Source organism: Budorcas taxicolor, chromosome 10, assembly GCF_023091745.1.
Source record: "Budorcas taxicolor isolate Tak-1 chromosome 10, Takin1.1, whole genome shotgun sequence".
Lineage (NCBI taxonomy): Eukaryota > Metazoa > Chordata > Mammalia > Artiodactyla > Bovidae > Budorcas > Budorcas taxicolor.
In genome coordinates this window covers 59,964,395-59,988,125 of record NC_068919.1, presented here as the reverse complement: position 1 = coordinate 59,988,125, position 23,731 = coordinate 59,964,395, and the positions used below count along the sequence as shown (strand labels likewise).

The window sequence follows — 23,731 nt, the reverse complement described above, 5'->3', positions numbered from 1 at the left end:
ATACCAGGCTGGATGAAGCACAAGCTGGAATCAAGATTGCTGGGAGAAATATCAATAACCTCAGATACGCAGATGACACCACTAAAGTGGCAGAAAGTGAAGCAGAACTAAAGAGCCTCTTGATGAAAGTGAAAGAGAAGAGTGAAAAAGTTGGCTTAAAACTTGACATTCAGAAAACTAAGATCATGGCATCTGGTTCCATCACTTCATAGCAAATAGATGAGGAAACAATGGAAACAGTGAGAGATTTAATTTTGGGGGGCTCCAAAATCACTGCAGATGGTGACTACAGCCATGAAATTAAAAGTTGCTCCTTGGAAGAAAAGCTATGACAAACCTAGACAGCATATTAAAAAGCAGAGACATTACTTTGCTGACAAAGGTCCATCTAGTCAAAGCTTGGTTTTTCCAGTAGTCATACCTGGATGTGAGACTTGGACTACAAAGAAAGCTGAGCACTAAAGAATTGATGCTTTTGAACTGTGGTGTTGGAGAAGACTCTTGAAAGTCCCTTGGATTGCAAGGAGATCCAACCAGTCAATCCTAAAGGAAATCAGTCCTGAGTGTTCATTGGAAGGACTGATACTGATGCTGAAACTCCAATACTTCGACCACCTGACACGGAGAGCTGACTCATTGGAAAAGACCCTGATGCTAGGAAAGACTGAGGGCAGGAGGAGGAAGGGATGACAGAGGATGAGATGTTTGGATGGCATCACCGATTCAATGGACATGAGTTTGAGTGAGCTCCAGGAGTTGGTGATGGACAGGGAACCCTGGCATGCTGCAGTCTATGGGGTCGCAAAGAGTTTGACATGAGTGAGCAACTACACTGAGACCTGAACTGGAACATGCACAAGTCTGTGCTTTACTTTGGGGGAAAAAAAAAAAGTTTTAAAAGAGGGAGAATTTAAAGCCACAGGGTGCACTGGAATAGGAAACCAGACATTGACCCATGAAAACCAGAAGCACACGGATGTGTGCGGCAAGTCCTGATCCTACTGACCACACAGGGCACTTTCTACGTCTAGAACTGTGGATTACACAATACAGGGAACACACAAGTCTGCACAGTTCACTAAACCACCCGTGTGAGCCCCCTCAAACTTCTAAAGGTAATGGTTTGACTAGCTTTCTGTTATGGTAAACTTGCACTAAACCTACTTCTCTCTATGGCAAGGGATGTGTATCTTGCCCGCTGGCATCACACTACTGGTTGTGAGTATAAAAGGAACTCCCATCTACACATGGGGAGAGGTGTATTTGTTTATGAAGTTGAAATTACTATTCAACCTATAAGGATGAGGAGGGGTTTCTTCAAAAGAGGAAAAAAATAAAAAACAACAACAAAAATGTGCCTCATAATTGCATCTCTCTGGCCTTTACAAGGATTTAACCAATGGTATCACATAAACTCATCGTGCTTCTGAAGAACTGTTTCCCAGAACCCAGCAATCCCTTGGATTTACCCATGAGTTCAAGACGAGCATGGTTATTTTCTTAGACTGGGATATTTGCTCCATTTACCCAAGCCAAAGCCACACTGTACTTTTCTAAAGGGTGGGCAAAATTCTAGAAATGATTGAAATGCAAACAAGTAAAGTGAGCAGGTGATCCAGAACAGGCAGGCCCAGGATGATCCTGCGGAATTCACCACTCCCAAGGGCCAACTGGTCCCTTCCCACCTCTTTACCACCCACAGAAGAAATAAGGGATCGAAACCACGATTCTCACCACTTCCCAGAAGTTCTCAAACAGATAGCTCTGTCCAAGGAGATAATATCTTCTGAATGTCCTGGCAGCCCCAGGAAAAGACAGGAAAGCCAGCCAATGGGATCAGGCTGAGGGGAAAGAATGGCGTCCTTCAGCAGCCGGGAGGGCAGAGTGATTCAACTCTCCAGTTCTGAGGACTGGCAGCTCCCAGCTGACAAACAGGTAGGGTTCCAAAATGTCATTTCTATATTGGTATTTAGAACTTGGACAGGCTTTTCCAATAGAAACAATGTTAATAGGTGGTGGTTTGGTCCCCGGGCTAGTCAAATAGCAGTCTCTCGGCCACATTATCAGCTAAATGGGCTATTGTAGGCTGGTCTGGGAACCTGACCACAGACTTAAAATGTTGTTTCTATGGGAAAACACATTCCACGGCAGGCAACCAGAGGGAAACTTGGCCACTCAAACCCATGGTCCCTGCAGCTCCAGCCAGCTGCCCAGTGAGCTGTGAGCACCAACCACCTTAAACTCAGGCTACTCCACGCAATCCTGAGAGGGCAGCCAGGCTGGAAGGCTGCCCAGCCCCAGGCCCAGGCCCACCCCCAACCCCCAGCAGGAGCCCATTAGGGCCAGTATGGGATATCCCTAAGCCCATAAATCAGTAACTTAAAAACCGAGGAGTGATTGGATATTCTAATTCTCAATGTACCTGCATTATTTTACAAAGCAGAAGATCCCAGCAACTATGATGTAAAATCAGGACCCAGTGCTAGTTCACAGACCAAAGGTTAGAAAGAGTGGTTTCCAAATGAAGCAAGGAAACAGGTCATTTTTGAATGCTATTTGGTGGCTTTGCTCTTATACTCAGGTTATTTGAGCATTTCAGACTTCCTGGAAGTGAGTAATTACCCTCTCTTTTATATAGAATGTGAGCCCTTTAATGACAGAAAGTACAGATTTATCTATACAGCCCTAGCACCTAGCAAAATATCTGCATCTTAAATGGTAAATGAAGGCTTAGGATTTCACATGTACTTTCAACTAAGAAATCTAAGTTAGAATTTTGTCAGAGTGGTAAGAATGTAATTTGACAAAAAGATAAACGTGTTTCTAAGAAACCAAATAATAAAATAAAGGAATGAAAAACACAATTTCTAATAAGAAATCAATGTTTCCATCTACTTTTTAATTTTAAAAAATTAAAATGAAAAATCAAATAACAAAAGACCCACATAAATGGAATTCATGGAGTATGACAGTAAAATTTTTCCTTCTTTCAGATGGATCCTTTGAAAATATTTTACAGCTTCAAAAGCTTTGAAGGGCTTGTATCTCAAACTCTATTTCATAAGAGTCAACAGGCAATGGATCTTTTAAAATCATTTTTATACCGACTCTTATCATCAGAACAGACACAAGAGTGTTGCTAAGGAACCGAAAAAAAAAAAGGGAAAATGTATCATTGACAGAGTTTGTTTCTAAAAGAAGTCAGTTAATGGCATGCTATGGTTGAGATTATTTCATAGAAATTAACAATTCATAAATTAGGAATCAAGAACTTGACAATTTGTTTTTTTAACTTTGTAATTTAAGCAAGTTGTAAGCATTTACTTCTAAAAAATTAGTTATCTGGAAGTTTTTTGAATAAAAATAGCCTAATTAAAATTTAAGGGAATTTGACTGAATCTTGAATTTATCTAGTCCGTATAAAGTCGCAATGTAGAATAAAAATAATAATGAACAACTTATAGAGAGCTTTGTAATTTACAAAATGATTGTGTGACTCTTCCCTTAAATTCTATCAAGAATATGATTTGCTGTGCTCATTTCCAGATGAGGAAACTGAAATTCAGAGAAGTGAAGTAATAGTTCAAAGGCTACCCAATGGAAACATGTCATAAATCACTAATTAAAAACCAAAAGAATTCATTAATAAAACATTCCAAGGCTAGTACTAAAGATTTTAGATTAGAGATTAGAAAGATGTTTCCATAAATACCCCAGAGAGAATGTGTTCCTTTAAATAATCTCATTTGTGGATAACTTTTTTGTGTGCTCTTTTCTTTTCTGAGGTCTGCAGAACCAAAAATTTTAAGACACACCTCACAAAGTATACCAGAAAAGAAAAGCAATGATAAAAGGAACACATCTTGGGAATATTCACTCCTACAGACCAGTACTTTTGTTTCTGAAAGTTTCTACATGGTGAATATCCTGCCCTGGTCACCCTGGTTAAAAAAAAAAAAACAACATAAAATCTCTCAGCTCTTAACATGTTCAGTGTTTAGGGGAGTGGGTAGGTGGGGAGCAATGTAGAGACTCAAAATGCAGATAATTTAACACCTACTCCTAGCTGCCACTGGAATGTGCTTTGTGTATATGCTGAACATGGGTACGTCCTGTCTTTTGAAAAGCAGCTTCAAGCAAAATTATCAGGTCATGCAGGCAACTATCTGACCCATCTTAGGAAGACAATAAGCTGCACAAAGGCCAGGGTGATATTCCAAATGATATTCTAAAAAACCCTCCAGATTCACGTCTCTATGACCTAATTCAGAGGCTGCCGCCACACTGTCCATCACACAGAGAAAGTGGCAACTCCCATCCCAAACACCAGCACAGCTCTGCCCTGAAATCCAATCTAAAAGATATCCCGCTCAGCCAGAGTGATGCCAGCACTGTGCTCCCAATACTTTGTGGGCTCTGAGGAGGGTGATGGTCTTCGTATTTCATCACTGAGAAGAATGGGCACTAAATACTGGGCAATGCTTCCACATAGTGACAACCTCTGAGAAGGAACTGACGCTGGCACGCCACCCATTCTACCTCCTTACCTAGTAAAAGTAAGAATCAGTTGCTCAGATGTGTCCAGCTCTTTGCAACCCCATGGACTGCAGCCTGCTAGGCTCCTCTTCCAGGGAATTCTCCAGCAAGAATACTGGAGTGGGTGGCCATTTCCTTCTCCTGGGGATCTTCCAGACCCAGGGATCGAACCCCGGATTTCCTGCACTGCAAGCAGATTCTTTACACTCTGAGCCACCAGGGAAGCGGTTTCCAAATCCCCTCTGTAGCAGCTCCCAAAGACAAAGCTTCTGTTCCTAAAAAGTCTACCAGTTTCCCAGGGAGTTTGATACCAGGTAGTAGAAACATGTCAGACCTCAAAGAACGGCATGCATCTTTCACTGACACGAAACACAGGAAGTACAACTTGTATGTTAGCACGAGCACATGTGCACACACACAATCCCCCACAAACACTCAGAATAAAGCCACTGGGGCAGTTCTTATCCCTGCATACCTTTCCCAAGGGGATGTGGATAGACCAGTGTTTTACAGACTGTTTCATTTGAATCACTAAAGCTATATTAGTTCCTATTTCTTTTTTATTGTTTTTCCAAGTTTTACTGAGATGTAATTGACATATGTCCCAGACAGCACTAGTGGTAAAGAACCCTCCTGCCAATGCAAGACATAAGAGATGCGGGTTCAGTCCCTGGGTCAGGAAGATCCTCTGGAGGAGGGCATGGCTACCCACTCCAGTATTCTTGCCTGGGAAATCCCATGGACAGAGGAGCCTGGTGGGCTACAGTCCATGGGGTCACAAAGAGTTAGGCATGACTGAAGCGACCAAGTTTACTAATTGACACACAGCACTGTATAAGCTTAAGGTGCTTAATTATATGACTTAAATGGTAAAATGATTACTACAATATGTATAATTAAAAGTGCCTATTTCTTAAATAAAAAGAGTGTTCCTGGAAAAGCAGTAAAAGAAATGAGGGTAAAAACATTCACTTGTGAATGTTAAAATATCTGTAAACGTCTTCTTCTATCCACTCATAGATCAAAATCTCACCAACCTTTTATAACCCCTTGCCTGAAATTCCTACTGTAAACAAAAATGACACATCGAGAGTCTCGTCTTCACTTGCACAAATAATCATGGGACGAGGGGAAAGGAATGGGGCCCTGCAGAATTATATCTTTCCTTGTTTGCCCTCTCAAATGCTTGGTTCCTTCTCTGTAAATTTTCCACAGTGTTAGACCTCATCACTGCTATGCCTCAGCACTAGATATTAAATAATTTTTCCACAACCCTCGAAGTCATGGGTCAGTTTAGACAAGTGCGGAAAAAGCATGTCTGGCAGCATTGCAGACGTCGCTGGGTGTGAGGCATTGAGTGTAAGTTCAAAATGAGACATAAAACTCTCCAGTGCTAATAAACAAAGAAGAAATGACAGAATTCAAATATTCCCATTCTTCTAGCCTAATAAATTAATGGACCTAGACAATGATCATCAATGGCAGCTAACATTACAAAAAGAGAGGCTGGCAGACAAGAAGATACCTTTGAATGGAAGTACAAACATCACTTACAAAGTCTTGCCAAAAAGTTGATTCTGAATTGAATCTAGTTCCCAGTTCTAACTAGCAAGTCACAACAACAACAGGGGACAGAACACAGTGACCACCACCACCCCTGGGATGCAGTCATCAACAAACTGTGAGAAACCCTGCAGCTCTGTGCACCAAGGATGGCCCAAGGGCTGATCAGTGCTAGTCCACACACTATATATTACTAATCTATAATGAGATAAGGAACTTAAGCTGGAATGTAAATCATCTCCCTGCTTCCTTCATCTAGAAAGCCTTGCTATGAAAAAAAATAACAGCTCAGCTAAATGGTGTGCTTAGTGACACACTGCACTTACTGGCACATGATATTCGTATCATCACAGATTGAAAACAAGCAGCTAATGGTCTGGCATTTTAAGCGCCACTGCTCTACAGGACGTGAACCAATTTCTTGTTCTCCCCCAGCTTTATTAAATAGGATTGACAGATAATATTGTAGAGTATAGTACATGACAATTTGATACATTTATACACTACAAAATGATCACCACCAAAGTATTAGCTCCACTTGGTTACATAATTACTATTTTGTGTATATGTGTTTGTGTGGGTGTCTGTGTGTGTGGTGAGAACATTTCAGATCTTCCTTAACAACTTGCAAGCATATAATACAACATTATTAGCGATACTCATCATGTTGTACCTCTGATCCTCAAAACTTATTCACCTTATAACTAGAACTGTAAACCCTCTGACCAGTATTTCCCCATTTCCCCTACCCACCAGCCCCTAGAAACCACCATTCTTCTCTTTGTTTCTGAGTTCAGATTTTTAGAAGTGATATATAATATGAATCAATTTCTTCAATAAATAAATTATAAGTAAAAATGACAAGAGGGCCAATCTATATATTTAAAAATATTTAAGAGATTTATCCAGAGAAGGCAATGGCAACCCACTCCAGTACTCTTGCCTGGAAAAATCCCATGGATGGAGGAGCCTGGTAGGCTGCAGTCCATGGGGTCGCGAAGAGTCGGACACGACTGAGCGACTCCACTTTCACTTTTCACTTTCATGCGTTGGAGAAGGAAATGGCAACCCACTCCAGTGTTCTTGCCTGGAGAATCCCAGGGGTGGCGCAGCCTGGTGGGCTGCCGTCTATGGGGTCGCACAGAGTCGGACACGACTGAAGCGACTTAGCAGCAGCAGCAGCAGCAAGAGATTTACCAACCAATTACTCTTAAAAGATGGACTTAATTTAGATCCTGATTTGAATGAACTATAAAAAATAAAGTTTATAATCTAATCAGGGAAATTTGATAATACTAACCAAATTTATACAATATTATCAAATATAAAAATAACATCAAGTACTGGGTATTTGATAATATTTTTCAATTACTGATACTTTGAAAAATGATAGTAACATTGTGTTTGTTTCTTAAAGAGTCCTTATCATTTACAGACGCATATTGAAATGGTGACTAATTATTTTTCAGGGATTTACTTGACAATAATCTGTGGCAGGGAAGAGAAGGAGACACAATAAGACTGGGCATTCATTGATAACTACTGAAATTGGAGCTTCACTGGAGTATTCTCTCTAGTTTTGTTTACATTTGAAATTTTCCACATTAAATGTTGGAAAACAACAACTTTGCAGCAGCATCTGGCCTAGATCTTCTTGTAGCCCTACTCTTTTATACATCATAACCCCACACTTCTGCTTTATTTTTTTCCCTTCATACAAGAACCGTTTCTACCTGTTATGGAACTCCGCATTTTTGAGTGGGATGTGGACTACCAATAAAAGCCAACAACAGTCCAATTCCAACCTGTGTACCATCTTAAGCAAGAGGCAAGAATGAACCAAAATGCTTCTGTGAATCTCACATATGCAGCTATTCAATAAGGCTAATGTTCAGAACAAATGACTTCCTCACCCTTGTGAAAATAGCAGTCCAGGGAGTGGGTTTTCTTGGGCACTAAACTACTTTCTGACACGATTCATTTTCATAAGGACACCATATCTTTCTTTATGACAAAAACATAAATCCATCAGTTAACAGGAGTTTGAAGGAAAGGGGACTGATTTGCATCAGGTCCATAAGAAGGCTGAATTTTGCCTTTTCACGAATGGAAGAATTCTTACAGTCATGGGAAATAGAAAATGAGAGGAGGAAATAATTTAGTGAGGAAGCCTGATATGTTTCCTGATTCTTCAATGGTGACAAGGTTTCAAGGACAGGCCCAAATGCAAGTAAACACCTGGGTCAATCTAAGATTAAATTAGATCCTCTTGTCTAGAATTCTGCCAAATATTCACCAACATACTGTTGACCAAAAAAAAAGAAGGAAAACCTGACTTGCATATTCTTGTAAGATTCTTGAAAGGTTTTCAAAAGTATAAAAATAAAAGATTATTTTCTATTTGAGGTTTATTTATTTCCTGGGAAATTAGCAGAACAGACAAAGTACCTGGTATTTGTTTGTTTCTGCATTTTTGCTTTTTTATTAACTTTGGTTGTGTGATTTATCCCATGGGAATAAGAGATATTAGGTAATTTGAACATTTTTAATGACAAGCAGAAAAATAACTATTATCTGTTTAAACTATTCCTTATTTAAAGAAGTTTTTATTTTTACAGGCTGTGAATGAATATAAAGCAACCACAATTTCTTAGAGTTTATTGCCAACCAGTTAACTAGAGGTTAATGTGTAAGGGTGCAAGGGTATAGGAATTCTACCAAAGCTTTGCCTAAATTAAGATAAAGTATGTTTTGGCCCACTTTCCCAGATGTTCAATAGTTTAAGATCTCTTAAAAGCCAACTCTCATTAAAATCAAAATGGGGATCATTAAAGGAAAATGAAAAACCTACAAATATTTTCAATTTCTCAAAAGAAATAGAGCACAGAAGAAAAACGACAAATGAGAATCCCTTTGTACTGACTGAGCATTATGTTGCTGCAAGGCATGAAGCCAAAGGATGGGAACACTCAGCTGGAAAGTGAAGGCAATGGCTCTTTTCAAGGGTGGACAATCTGAGTCAGTCCAGCCCCAGATCATGCAAGCAAGTCCTGTCCACAGGCGTCCAGAGAGGAGAGCAAGGACTGATGAAATGAGTCCTGGGATGTGGGAATAATGTGGGAAGGAGAGGTTTCTTGGTCCAGAGCAGATGTGTTGTGTTTCTCATTCAGCATCTCTTCCTCCTTTTGCTACCCTAACTCCTCTTGGGGAAGAGGAAGCCATTCCACACCCCTCAGTCCTGGCCAGCCCACTTGCCCCATTTCTTTGGCCACAGTGAGGGGCACGTGACAGGAGCAGGGCCAGAGCTCTCTCTGAGATCTGATGTGTGGAAGCTGGGAAAGTTTCTCTCTTTACCTGTGAGATCATGAGATGAAAGGCAGTATGACTTGGAATTACCAGTGGTCATCCTGTCTACCTGATCATAACCAAACTCTTCCTCTGACAAGCCAATTAAAGCCCATTTCCAAAATACCCAACAACCTCACCACAAACAGTCCCAATTCTCAGGGCATCTCTTTGCAATACTTCCAATGAAAGTGGTTTTCAGACTAGTGCTTCCATTTCCTGAAATATAAATTCTTTCCACAAAGGTTCTTGGCGGGTGGCGGGGGGAAGGTTCATCGGGAAGGAGACAAAGCCATTTGCCAGATCTGCCAGTAAAAAAAATGCAAACTTTTTTGGAGGAATTGGCAGGGGGTGGGGGGCCATATTAATTATAAAATAATCTGGGGGAAGGGGAAATTGAAAAATAAAAATCTTATCTGCATGTTGCCTTTAGGTATATATAACCAGACCTTCCCTGGTGGCTCAGATGGTAAAGCGTCTGTCCACAATGCGGTAGTCCTGGGTTTAATCCCTGGGTCAGGAAGATCCGCTGGAGAAGGAAATGGCAATCCACTGCAGTACTATTGCCTGGAAAATTCCATGGACAGAGGAGCCTGGTAGGCTACAGTCCATGGGGTTGCAAAGAGTCAGACACGACTGAGCGACTTCACTTTAACCAGACCTTCACAAAGTAAATTTCCATTAAGATTATAATTAAAAAAACTTTGAAGTTCAAGTTTGCTTCCTATGTTTCTGGAAATAATTATTTCCAAGATGAGAAAGTGGAGATTTTGATAGCCAGATACCAATGATATTGTATTGTATATATACAGTTATATATATTGTATACTGTAGATAAATCCATCAGGCACTGTACTAGGAACTTGAAATGTATCCTCTCATTCAATCTTAGGAAACTCAGAGAGGTGAATATTACAACCTCATTTTACAAGTGAGGAAACTGAGGCTCAGCCAGGTCAAGCCAGAGATTTCTGCCTAGCAGGTGATGGAGCCAGAATCTGACCCCAGGCATGTCTGTAACCACACTTCCAAGCCTCCCTGAAAACACAGCCAACGGTTATTAGAGTTCATTGAAAATGACTCCTTGGTCCTTCAAATATAATCCCACAAGCAATACCACTCTACCCAGCTACCCACAACCAGGCTCAAATAGGAAACGGTGTAAAGTAATTATAACGTATACCCCAGCCACTAGCTCTGGGTTTTTATGACTGAACTGCCAAATCGCTCCTAGCCAACTCTTCAGGAAATGTGCAGACACTTTCTCAGATTCCAGCTAAAACATCAACTATGTGGCCCTGGGGAGGACAGAGCTCACAGGGTGGTAATGGGATATAAAATTTGCAAACTTGAGGTCAGTGGCCTCAACTCTGGGGAGGGAGGCAGCAGTAGTCCACAAAAGATTAAAAACTAGGTGTCGACTTGACGGTTGCATCTCAAGTCCTTCCCGGAAAGGTACTTGCTCATGTCGCCTTGGACATTAACCCCAACAGTAAAGGGGGAAATACAGTTCACACGTAGTTCTGCCTAGAGTCACTGGAAGAAGATAATAGTATCAACAGGCTTGAGACAGGGTGTTCATTCTGAGAATTCAGCATTAGGTCCAATTCAAACACAGCTGATGCTCAATAAATCGTTGTCACTTGGAGTAGGCAAGTGTTCTACAAAATTGGTGGGATAGATGATACAAGAATTTAAGATTGTTTTTTTCTTCACAGGCACACTTATTTCATGGAATCTAAATGTATAAATTGGTAGTGTCGGTAGTTGAATCAAGATAAGTTGCAAGATACAAGTTACAAGATAAGAGTCTGAACTTATAGACCTAGAATTGCCAGGGTTCTTCCCAGGACTAATTGCTAATTATCAGTGTGAGTGTGGGGATGGGAGGATTACACCCATGAGACTCCCAGAGGAGCCTCCCATTTCTCTTTCTCCTACCCCCTTACTAGCAACCACCTCCCTTAAAAAGCCCCACCCCACTCAACCCCACCTAATCTGGAGGCTTTCACTGACAGCAGGGTAGGACTGGGGAGCTAAAACCCCAGTGTCCAGCCTGCCATTAAGGCTGCCCACAGACTGATTGCACTGTCTGAGGCCAAATAAACAACAACAGGAAAAATGTCCATGCCCACGCAATGCAGGAATTTTGCTTATTTGCAGTACAGTTGAGGACTTATAGATAACAGTCACCCTCTCCAGGGTATGAAGACAAACAAGAAGCATAATCTCCTACCCAACAACATCAATTTTCATTTGTGTGTACTCAGTTGTGTCTGATTCTCTGAAACCCCATGGGCTGTAGCCTGTCAGGCTCCTCTGTCCATGGGATTTTACAGGTAAGAATATTGACGTGGGTTGTCATTCCCTTCTTCAAGGGATCTTCCCAACCCAGAAATCAAACCCGAGTCTCTTGCATCTCCTGCACTGGCAGGAGGATTCTTTACCACTAGCACCATCTGGGAAGCCCAAGAACATACTTCTACTTAAATCCCCTTTTCCTATGGTGTGACTCAGCTTCCATACCTATGAAATTCAGAAGAAAAAATGAGTACCCTGAACACTTTTAATGAACCTTCTCTGGGCCTCAGTTTAAGCATCGATAAATTTCTAAAGTTGGTCCCACTATAAATATTTTGTAATGTTTTTGTTTTGTTAATGTAATGGATGGACTGACAATGGAATAAAATCTGAATCATGAAAAAAAAATCAACAAATAAGAGTCTTTAAAAGCTACTCAGCGAAGGTACCAACCTATTAGGGTCTGATTATATGATATTATAAATTAGCAGTGAATGGGCAGCAGAAAATGGCAATGAACCATTATCCATGAGGCAAGGGAGATGCGCCGAGCAACATGGCACCATATATATAGGTTTGTAATAAATGATAGATTAACCTGCTTTTCCACTACATTCCTTTGAATGTTTTTACAGGAATGTTTTCTGACATCCAAGTGTCTTTCTTTAGCGTCCTGACTTCCCTCCAAAGCCCTCAGTCTCCTGAAGAGCCTGGTACCAGTGTTGCCAGGAGTCGTCATCAGGATCTGTTAGACGCCGGCACCTGCTCTGTCTAGCCCAGATCCACTGGCTGATGGAACTCCACTATAGAACTTTCTTTGAACTCTCTCCTCTGGCCTCCCTCAATCCTTCTTCCCTCTCCTAACAAAAACATTATCCCTGGTTTTCTTTTTGAACACCCCAAGACCCTCAAGTTAAAAATGAACACTTCATTAAGAATTTCTTTTTCTTAATGTTTTAACCCTTATTTGATCTTTATCATCCCTATTTTATCGGTAGGTAGTTCAGCTTACAAAGTTACAAGAAGAAAAAGATGAGGTGACAATGAAAAGGAAAGGAGGGGGAAATTATGATGAGAAAAAAGGCAAAGAGGAAGAGCATGGAGGCAAAGGAGAAGAAACAGAAAAACAACACAAAAACCTGTCTGTCTCTGGAATACATTTATTAACAGAGATACTACTATGCTTCAGTTCAAAACCGCGAACTTGACAGCAGACATAATGAGTCCATAGGGCCGACATAAATCCTATGTCCCAACACCAACATCACAGAATGGTTGTACTATATTTGGACTTAGATGTGTTTGGATACTTATATTTGAATGTAAGTATGACTGATGGTCTAGGAATTCACAATCCTTCAAAACACTGAACCAAATCACTTGTCTAATGGAGCAGTTCCCCCACTCTGGGCCTGCTTGCCGTCTGGAATACATCTTTGGCTGGGAATGGCAGAGATAGTGAATTTTCCTCTCTCCCTTCCCCTCAGAGGGGACTGAATAAATAGACTCAGTGATAACTTCGGCAACAACAACAAAAAAAAGCCACTTGAGAAAGTGGTAAAGTCACAGGAACTTAAGACCAAGATTTGACATAATAGAGTTTTGGATCCATAATCCAAACTTCACTGTATTCCTAATCCAATTTTATTCTATGAACAATGTAGCTTCTCCATTAACGCAAAAAAAAAAAAAAAAAAAAAAAAAAGAGTTCAGCTCACTATCATATCAGTTCTATTGACAACTGTACATCTGTTTTTTTTTAAATTATAATCCCTGATTCCAGAAAAAAGTGTTTCTGAGGTAAATAACACCAACAGATATATAAAAGGGAGCTATTAACAGAAATTTAAAGTAAAATTCCATATAGAAGGAAGATAAAACATATTAGATACCTAAACTAACAAAATTAAGTGATTGTGCATTAAATTCGTCCTTGAGCTTCTTGGAGGCTAAATTCCCCCTCCCCTTCTGTGGGGAGGGGGAATTAGGAGTTTCATAACTTGCCAGATTTTTAGGAACTATAGTCTTATTCCTGGAATTTGCAAATTCTTTAAATGCAGAACTGCAGCCAAAGTAAGATCAAAGCGCTTAACATTAACCTAAAAGATCACAGAGATACTAATGTAGCATTCTGAGGTGGCAGGAAACAAAATACAATGAAGCAGCCAGGATGGGAAACAAAGTCAATCAGACTAGATCAAGTTAGAATTGAAACATCTGATCAGACTTCTCACAAACCCACTGCCTCACTGTGGTAGCTGCTCTCCAAAGATTTTGCCCCTTAATTCCTCCTCTCCTTGTAGACACAGGCTGCCCCTCGCCTCCATCAAGAGGCAGAGCTTCTTAGCCCACGCCCTTGAATCTGAGCAAGGTCTGTGACTTGCATAGAATTTCAGACAAGACTGTCTGAAGAAAGTCTGGTAGCTTCCACTTTTGTTTTCTTGGTATCCTCAGCTGCCTTGTACAAAGTCTGGCGATGCTGCTGGATGGTCCACGGGGAAAGGGAGACAATCTGAGACTATATGGAAGAGAACCAAGAAACCCAGCCAACCCTGATAACATATGAACTCATTCAGGCCCTTCCAGCCAGCTTTTAGCCATTCATCTCTGTCTGTGGTCAACTGGTGGGGTTAAAACATGTGACCAGAGATGAAGAGGCTATTGTTCACCATCCAGCCCCAACAGACACTTAACCTGAACAAAATCTGGTAGCTGCACCTGGGGCTCAGTTTCCCCATTTGCAAAAACACACTCAGTGGCCTATCCCCAGGGGCCGGCCCAGGCAAAAGATCACATAGGAGAGAGCTTTGAAATCTGGAAGGCTCCCAGCAGAGTCAGACAAGTGGCTCTTTGCTTCTTTTATCCCTTCCTCTGTCCATCCATTTAGCTCAACCACACCAAAGTAAACAGGACTACAGGCACCAGTCCACGATCACAGAACCAGAAACACACGTGGAGAAGTCATCTTGCTCATTTCAGACCCGACAGACATTGTGGGAAGCAGAGACAAGACTCCCCACTGCGTCCTGTCCAAATTCCTGGCCTGCAGGATCATAAGAAATAATAAAATTGTTGTTGTTTTAAGCCACTAAGTTTGGGTAATTGGTTACATAGCAATAAGATAACCAAAACACAAATAAAATAGCTTACTTCCTTATAGTAAGGAGACTAGGAATAACTCTCTCTTTAGTTTCTCATTAATAATGTTACAATGTTTTTACATGCAATAAGTTTCAATGTACATGGAGGTACATGTACACTGGAAGCTTCCTCGCCTTTGCCTCTCATAACCAAATGGTCAAGTACTGCTCATGTTGCCACTTGAGCCTCCTCATCACCACCACCACATCTCCCCGGCCACTGTTGCTCTGACCATCATGCACTCTCACCAGGACTCCTATACTAGCCTTCCAAGTCTCCCTGCCTCTAGTCTCCTTACTCGCTTTATCATATACTTTTACATCTTGGCCAGAGTGGCTAAGATCTGATCATCTTCCCATCTTAGAATCCTGTATTACGTCGCCATCCTCAGCTTTCACAATCAGACAGTATAACATCATGCGTCCTTTAGACCCGCTCCCACCCTGGCCTACAGACAGGCATACATGGTGGCACACTGCACACTTCCAGGGGGCTCTACTTTCATAGGCTACACTTTGAACCATGCCCGCAAAGAGATGTAGCGCAAACCCTGAGTCATGAGTGCAAACCCTGCCCACTGTATTCAGTGTCCCTCAATCACCAGAATATTATATACTTTCTGTTTCATGCCTTTTTCACTCAAATTTTTCCTTATTTCTCTCCTGTACTTCCTCCAAGCTCTAATATATATATAATGTACCTTACCCAATTAGTCAATTAAAATTGGTCAACTATTCAAAAATTACCTATTGCATACTTAGTATGTGCCCGGTTTCTAGATATCCCTAGTGATAAAACAAACAAAAACTCAGCCTTCAGTAAGTTTTCTGTCCTACTAAGGACTCATTTATTACACAGACCAGAGGTTAGCAAACTTCTTCTGTAAAGGGCGAAATGGCAGATAATTCCGTTTTGCCAAGCCCTGCCATCTTTGCCACGACTGCTCTCACTCTGCCAGTAAGTGTGAAAGCATAGGTAACACACAAGCAAGTGGGCGTGGCTGTACTCACTACAGTTTATTTCAAAACAGGCAGCACGTTCCATCGTTTGCTGGTTCCTGACAGTCATCCACTGCCGAGTCATTTCTGAATAAACCCATTCCCACCACGATACTTCGCTTGTCATGGGAGTGCGTCTGCCTTCGATAAACGCTGAGCCTTTCTCCACAGCAATGGCAGAAGATTCTTGGGAAATGAAGGTGTCACGAATGTGGAAGAAAGGAAGAAACTTATCAGGTATAGGCTTTATTGTAATTGAGAATCATCAAAATACAATGGTTAAGGAGCACTGACCAGGAAGCCAGATTTCCCAGCTCCATCTCTTACTAGTTTATGTCCCTGAAGGAATAACTAAAATCACTGAAAAACTGTATCCCTCAGTTTCCTCATCTGTTAAATGGATATGTACGTATAATTGTGTATTAAATGAGCAATACATGAACAATGCAATAGTGAACAATATACCAGAGCTTGCTATTCTTTACCATTATTGCCGCAATTTAATGTAAAAAATTACACTATATTAATGACTCTGAGCTTACAGGCAACCAAGGTGAAAAATGACATGAAAGGATTAAATAACTCATCATACTGATGAAAACTTAAGAGACATACCAGTTTCCCCTGGAAAGAGAAACACCTCGTGCACGTTTATCCTGAGAGAAGTTTCTCACATGGGACATGAGAGCAAGAGATTCTGAATGACATAATGAGGAATGTCTCCAGTTCAGAACCATAGGCAATGCAGATGAAGGATGCCTGTGATGGTTACCTGACATCCTCAATAAAAGTTCAAGATATAATACTAAAATGCATGTGCTATCCAGAGAATCCACCGTTCAGACATGCTATAAGCCCCTCTGTGTTTTATTAGTCTTTGCAGAAATATCAAAGCTTCCTGTTTGACAAAATATTATATTACTACATTATTAATTATACCTGGGATTTGTGAACTAGCATGAAGGAATATTAGGAATTTTAAGTGGAATTTTACCAATGTCTTAGTTCTGCATTTTTGTCCAGAGGAATGAAAACCAAAACCATAACTAAAATTAATGGAGAAAGAAAATTTAATATTAAGAATTTGTCTTTAAAACTTCACCTCTGCATACCTCAGCTCTCACAGCTGTAGAGGGGAGGTGATGAAAGGACTGGCCCTATACAGATGGGGTGAGCACTGAATGTGCTGTCATATGCAGAACACTGAGAACCATGCCTGGCACATAAAAGTCATCGTAACGTCACTACCACTGCTACAGATGTTATTGTTATTTACTTTTACTTCCTCCTAGACCCCATGCCTTTTCCTACTTTTCTGCTGCCTCCCAATTTTTTTTTAATGCATCTTATTCTCCTAGGAAATATTCAACTCCTCCAGGCTGTGGGCAGTATGTCTCCAGCATACCACAAAGCTAAATTCAAGGTAGCGTTCGATCAAGACTTTTTGAATTAATGAACTCTTTCAATCCCAGCTTCAACAAGTTAGTGTTAGAATGCTCATTTCTTGCCGCTGATGATTTTACAATCTAATGGGAAAGTCAAGCTTAACAAACTTAAAATATTAAACTCCCATGTGTCTGCCACATAACTCAGCCCTCATAAGATTTTTCATTTCAGCTTTCTTTAAAAATTTCATGAAACAAAATCCTGTTTCTAGAATTAAGGCCTATTTGTTGGGTTTCTAGACACAAAGAAATTGTTAATACAGTTTATTTGTATTTTAAGAAACCATCTCATTTTTCACAAATAAGGCTAAAATTCACAAATTGGTTAGGCTTATTGTTTGGTTTATTGTAGGAAAAAGCAAACAAACTATGTCTGAGTATCCTAATACCAAGTTTTACGTCTCAAATGTTACAAAATGAATCCCAGAAATAAATACTTTGTCTCCCGTCTTGTTTAAAATGTGGAATTGCTGAAACCTTTTATTTAAAAATATCTCTCTTTTTTCATGGTGTTGCAATACTTTAGCTTAATCTATTCAATAAATGAAAGGACAAACCATACCACTGCAGGATTTTTGCCTCATATTTAGTTATTAGCCTATCTGACTTTGGATGAAGTCTTAAAATCCTCTTTATAAAGTAAAATGGATTTTATGAAGTCTGCAGAATTTTTCTGTGTGCCCTGTTAAAGTTCTTTATTTTAATAACAGATTTCTGTGTAATTAATCCCTCAGAGTTTGCCGTCACATAATCTATCCTGTGTACGAATGGTTCTGCGTGTATTTTTTTGGTAATAAAACCCCTGGAAAAAAAATAAACAAATAAACAAAGACCAAAGGAATCAGGCACAAGGGATTGTGTGAAATACAACCAGTCTTATATACTTATAAACCAGGCAATACGGCAAAAGTGCAACAATCCATCTTATCAGAGATTTGGGAAAAGGGGGTTTCACTCTCAAAAATTTTTCCCTTTGATGGGAGGCTGTAATATTTCCTTATCTGGGAGCTAAAGCAATAAAGCAAACATAAATGGTGCATCAGTTCAGTTCAGTCACTCAGTTGTGTCTGACTCTTTGTGACCCCATGAATTGCAGCACACCAGGCCTCCCTGTCCATCACCAACTGCCAGAGATCACTCAAACTCATGTCCATCGAGTCGGTGATGCCATCCAGCCATCTCATCCCCTGTCGTCCCCTTCTCCTCCTGCCCTCAATCCCTCCCAGCATCAGAGTCTTTTCCAATGAGTCAACTCTTCGCACGAGGTAGCCAAAGTACTGGAGTTTCAGCTTTAGCATCAGTCCTTCCAAAGAACACCCAGGGCTGATCTCCTTTAGGATAGAGTGGTTAGACTATTGCTATTCAAGTAGAGCTATGTTTTTTTTTAAATTAGATTGTCTTGCACACTTTTTGCCTAATCACAGAAGTTAAGAATTTAGCTGAGAAAATTCTTGTGACCTGAAATTCAAACGATAAAGCTAGGATTTTATTATGTCTCATAAAGTCATTTCACACATGTTAAGCTGTGCCCAGGCAAACAAAAATTATTATACATTTATTACTTGAAAACATTTTTAAAACTTGCAAAACCCTGATTTCAAAATAGAGAGAAATGCAGTTTTTGCAGAGTGAATAGGGACCACACTCATTCCATTAAAAAAAAAAAAAAAAAAGGATTTCCTGTAAAAACAGAAATTGGCGATTTACTCTAAGAAAACACAGTGAAAGCTGGGAAGAAACTTGAGGATCCTTAAATTTCCACTGTGGAACAACTTCTGCTGCCCAGTGGGAAGAGAGAGAGAGAAAAAAAAAAAAAACAACACCTGCAACAGGATGGGAGGAGAGAAGGACAAGCTAGGACTATATACCCAAAGAGGGGAAAACCATGCAGGTCCCTAGACAGGGACTCGAGGAGGCTGACAGGAAAGTACTACATATCCCAAGAAGAATACCCAGGCAAATTCTGCGGTCACCTGTCACATCAGAGAAAGACAAGAAGACAGTAACTCGTAGGAGAGCCCAGACCAATGGGTGGCAGACACTGATGAGTTTAAAGCACCTTTTAAACAGCGGAAATATTAGTGAGGTGCTGAAAGTTGCTGCCACCAACTGGGCATCAAGCAGACTTGGCGATTTCAGATTACTTTCATTTCATAAACTGTACATCAAAATGGCAAACAGGTTTCGCTATAGTCAAAGAGGTTGATTTTGAAGCTGCTAATATTTTAACTAGCCAAAATAGGAGTTTTAAGCAATAACTGGAAAAATGGAACACACAACTGCTCTTCCTGATGATGTATACAGCATGGTGTGGTTAAAGACTTATTCATGTGAGATTGTAATCCAATAAGCAGAGAGAATACATTTTAAAAGCTATTCAAATTTAAGAACAGAGTTGGCATTCATTTCAAACCTAGGGGAAGACTTTTGATAAACAGCAGTTATATTTTCCTTCATCAGTTTACACTACACATAAATGTTCACATGGGCACCAACATGCAGGTAGAAGAATGTTGGTAAGAGCAAAAACTTTAATATAATCTAAAGAGCCATCATTAGGAAACTGTTCCAGCCACATTATGGGATTCTGTACGCCAAGAGAACACATGAGGTAGATTCCTATGAGTTGATAAGGATGCAGTAAAGATACACAAAAGTAAGACAGGTTGGGAACAGTATTTATAGTACATTCCAGACATTAAAAAGGATATACACACATATCTAAGTGAGTTTATATATATATGTGCATATATTATATTTGTACATGTATTATACTATTTCTAGAAAAATACATAAGAAAAGTCTTTGAGAGGTAGGCGAGAAATATTTTTAATTGTATATCCTTTTAAAGTTTAATTTTTTACTTCAAATATGTATATATATATAATGCATACATTATATGCATATAACATTATAAATAACGTAAGACTTATAAAAATAAAAACCTCTATATTATAAAGGTTCATTATTATAGTATGTTAATATATAGTTATGCTACAAAGGTTAATTATAATTATTTGCTAAATTTTTCATATATATGCAAAATCTCAGCAACTACATACTAACTAAACACAGAGAAGTGTTTCTTTATAAACTTAAAAAAAAATGTAAAACCGAAAAAAACTAAGTGTTGGTGTGAGTAAAAGCATGGACATCCTGTGAAGCAACAAAGCAAGGCTTAGTTTCTGTTTTCACATTGAGTCAGTGCCTCCCGAGGAAACAGGCTGGTTGGTGATAGCCCAGAGAGATGAGACAAATGTCTGGCCAGGCCTAATGTCTCCCTGCAGACCTTCATCCACAGAATTAAACCCCCTACTTCCTATCTCTGCCTAGGAGCAATGCTGTCAAGCTTAGCTTCTAAGATTATATATACATATATATATATATATATATATATATATATATATATATATATATATATCAGAAATATATTTTTTAAAGGAAAAATGCTAGACTAAATCAGGTCCTTTGGAGAATGGATGAAAATCAGAGTTTCAGTTCATTTACCGAACTTGCCATGGGCCATGCACACAGGGCAAAAAATATCTGCTGTCTGATCAGTATCAGGCTTAATATGATAAGCAAATTTCCTTTCCAACACTTGTTGGAATCCTTGATTTATTTTCCACAAAGACCAGGATGGGACTAAGTTAATCATAACTGTTTCCTGGGGTCAGAAAATCCTGCATATTTCACCAAGGTCTAAGTGCTTAGCTCTGATCATTGTGTTGGCCCAGATCTAGACCAGCACTCAAAAACACATCTGTTCAGTTTACTGGACTTTTTTCTTTCTGTACCTGAGCCATACAGACACAAATTTCACTGCATACATATAATTAAAACAACCCATAACAAAAAAGAATATGTGAAAGGTTCAGCCACATATCCAAGTGGACACCATCATTTGATCACTCAGGGCCATGTGGTCAAACTACACAACTACTCAAAAAAGAACAACAATGGTCCGTAGTGACTTAAATGGGAAGGAAATCTAAAAGAGAGTGGATATATGTATACGTATAACTGATTCACCTTACTGTACGACAGAATTGACATGACATTGTAAAGCGACTATATCCCAATTAAACAAAAAATTATTTAAATATTTAAAAGAGCAACAAATTAACAGAAACCTCTGTGTGTTTACTCTCTGGTTTCATTACAGAATCCTCCAAAGAGACAAAATGGGTCATTTAGAATCCATCCTGCTGCTTCTATAGAGTCTTGAATTTAAACACTCTCAGAGATACTGCTCTTTCAATCTGAACAATTTTAAGGGAAGGGCACTCCCACCCTTCTTTGATTCAGGAAACTGACAATATTTATGCAGTCAACCCGCCCAATTTAAATACTTTCTGCTGAAACATTTTCTGTAATAGGGGCATAGGAGACTGGCGAAATGTTCAACTACATGTGTGTAACACACACACACACGACTGGTTAAAAACGCTCATTCAAAGCCTGCCACAGCAGCACTACTGCCCCCATGAAATAAGGAGCTTCTTAAAACCGCAAAACAAGTTCTCAGAAACACTTGCCCAGCTCTGCTTCCAGTGTAGACATCTAAAGGAAAAAGTCCCTAATTTTAATAAGCGCACCTTCAAGGAGAACCAACTATTAGCTATGTGTCTCCTCTGAATGGCTGTCCTTGGAATCCCTTTCTTTCCTTGCTCCCCTACAAACAGAGCATCTACTAAGATGCCCACCATGCAATTGCTTTCCCTACACACAACCGGAATTGGTATGAAGGGAAAGGATGGGCTGCCCCTCTTTTCAGTCGCAGCTCCTCCCCTTCTTCCTCAAAGAACCTCCTCGCCTCCCCAAATCAGCCTCGACAATGGCCCAGGATTCCTTTTAGCCTTGACCTCTAACTCTGGGGCAGAAATCCGTAAGGAGTAGAAGCAAGGTGGTTTGGCCAGGAACTGCAGCGAGGACTGGGTAACCCTTGCATCTCTGAGGTGCTCCCAGGAAGTCTTATCAAGGATCCTTCTACTGTCGAGAATCGACCCTGTCAGTTCCTCTGGATCTTGATACTCGGGAAAAGAGGAAGGGGACACCCACACCAAAGCAGCTGGCCCGATCCATTACCCTTTAAGCGCGTCGTGTCCTCCGCCGCCTCTTCTCTTGGCCCGGTTGGCTCTGGTTTCCTTCACGTTCCCAGCCTCCAAATTGGTATCCGCCCCATGGCTCGTGTAGGACGCTAAGAGCACGGTAAATCCCAGGGCGACCTCCAGCAGCCCCCCTCGCCGCATGATGCCGAGCGGCCGCCGGCTCCCGCCGCCTCTCGCCGCGCCCCGGGCTGTGTCCGCGGCCGCCTCTGCGCCCTGGAGCGCGCCGCGCCGCCGGGGTCCCGCTCTCCCGCCGCCCGTCCCCCGGGCCGGGCTCCTCCCGCCTTCTCCAGGCGCTGCTCCCACTTCAGGCGGCCCCTGCCAGCTGCAACAGACAAATCGCCGAGGCGGGGGGAGAAATTCAGGGCATCAGGATGCTGAAGCCTCAGGGTCCCCATTCCCGAGCCCAACCCGCACACCGCCTGCGCGTGGCGCACTTTGGGTAAGTGAAGACCGTTTGCTCCACAGCTGGCTGAAAAGCCCCAGGCCCCCGGCAGCATCGGCTCCAGCCAACCCTTTGGCCTCCCGGGCGCCGCCTGAAAAAAGCGCTGCAAAAGTCCCTATGTCCTGAGCAGATCTAAACCCCCGGACGAGCTCGCTGGGTGTATTTTTTACTAGCACCAATTGTGCGCAATGCGCGCTCTGACGCCCCAGCTTCCCAGTCTGTCCTCTCCGCCAAGCCGCCGGGCTGGAAGCCCGCCGCGCCATCCCCGGCCGGCTCCGGGCACTGCCACCACCCCTCAACATCTGACGCCGAGCCCGGCACCAGGAGCCCCGGGCCAGGAAGCTGTCAGGCAGGGGAGGGCCAGCGCCAGCTCTGGACGTTCCGGGACAGCCCCTCACCCCAGTCCCTGTCTCTGCCTTCGGCGCGGCGCAAACGCAAAAGCCTCCGTGGCTGGAGCCCCAGCCGCGGCGGCCGCCCGATCCCTTTGGGGACCCTGGCTGCACCCACTGGAGAAGCGGCGGATCCGGCTCCCAAGACGGCGGCGGCGGCTGTTCCTCGGTCTTGGCCGCGGCAGCCGCTGCCCGGCTCCGCCCGCAGCTGTCCCAGCTGTGGCCGCCTGTCTGCCTGCGGCACCCACAGTCTCTGCCGCCGCTCCTGCGGCCCCCTCCTTTCCCCACCTCTTCAAGTATCGTCTGCGCAGCGGTTTCTCGCGAGAGAAATACTTCTAAAAAAAAAGAAAGAAAAAGAAAATGACACCCCCTCCTACATCCCCCTCATCACCACTCCACCCCTCGGCCCCATCCATCCTCCCTTTCCACTCCCCTTTGCCAGCCACCGCCTCGGCGCGGG

General features: G+C 41.6%; 1 protein-coding gene across 1 annotated transcript in view; it reads right to left on the bottom strand.

The window, feature by feature from the left end:
• Positions 1-22,596, bottom strand: part of FBN1 (fibrillin 1) — a 274,877-nt gene extending 252,281 nt beyond the window's left edge. Inside the window, exon 1 of the mRNA XM_052647051.1 lies at positions 22,418-22,596. Within this exon, the coding sequence (XP_052503011.1) occupies positions 22,418-22,581 (164 nt within the window). The 5' untranslated portion in view covers positions 22,582-22,596. The remainder of the gene's footprint in view (positions 1-22,417) is intronic.
• Positions 22,597-23,731: the final 1,135 nt, after the last annotated feature.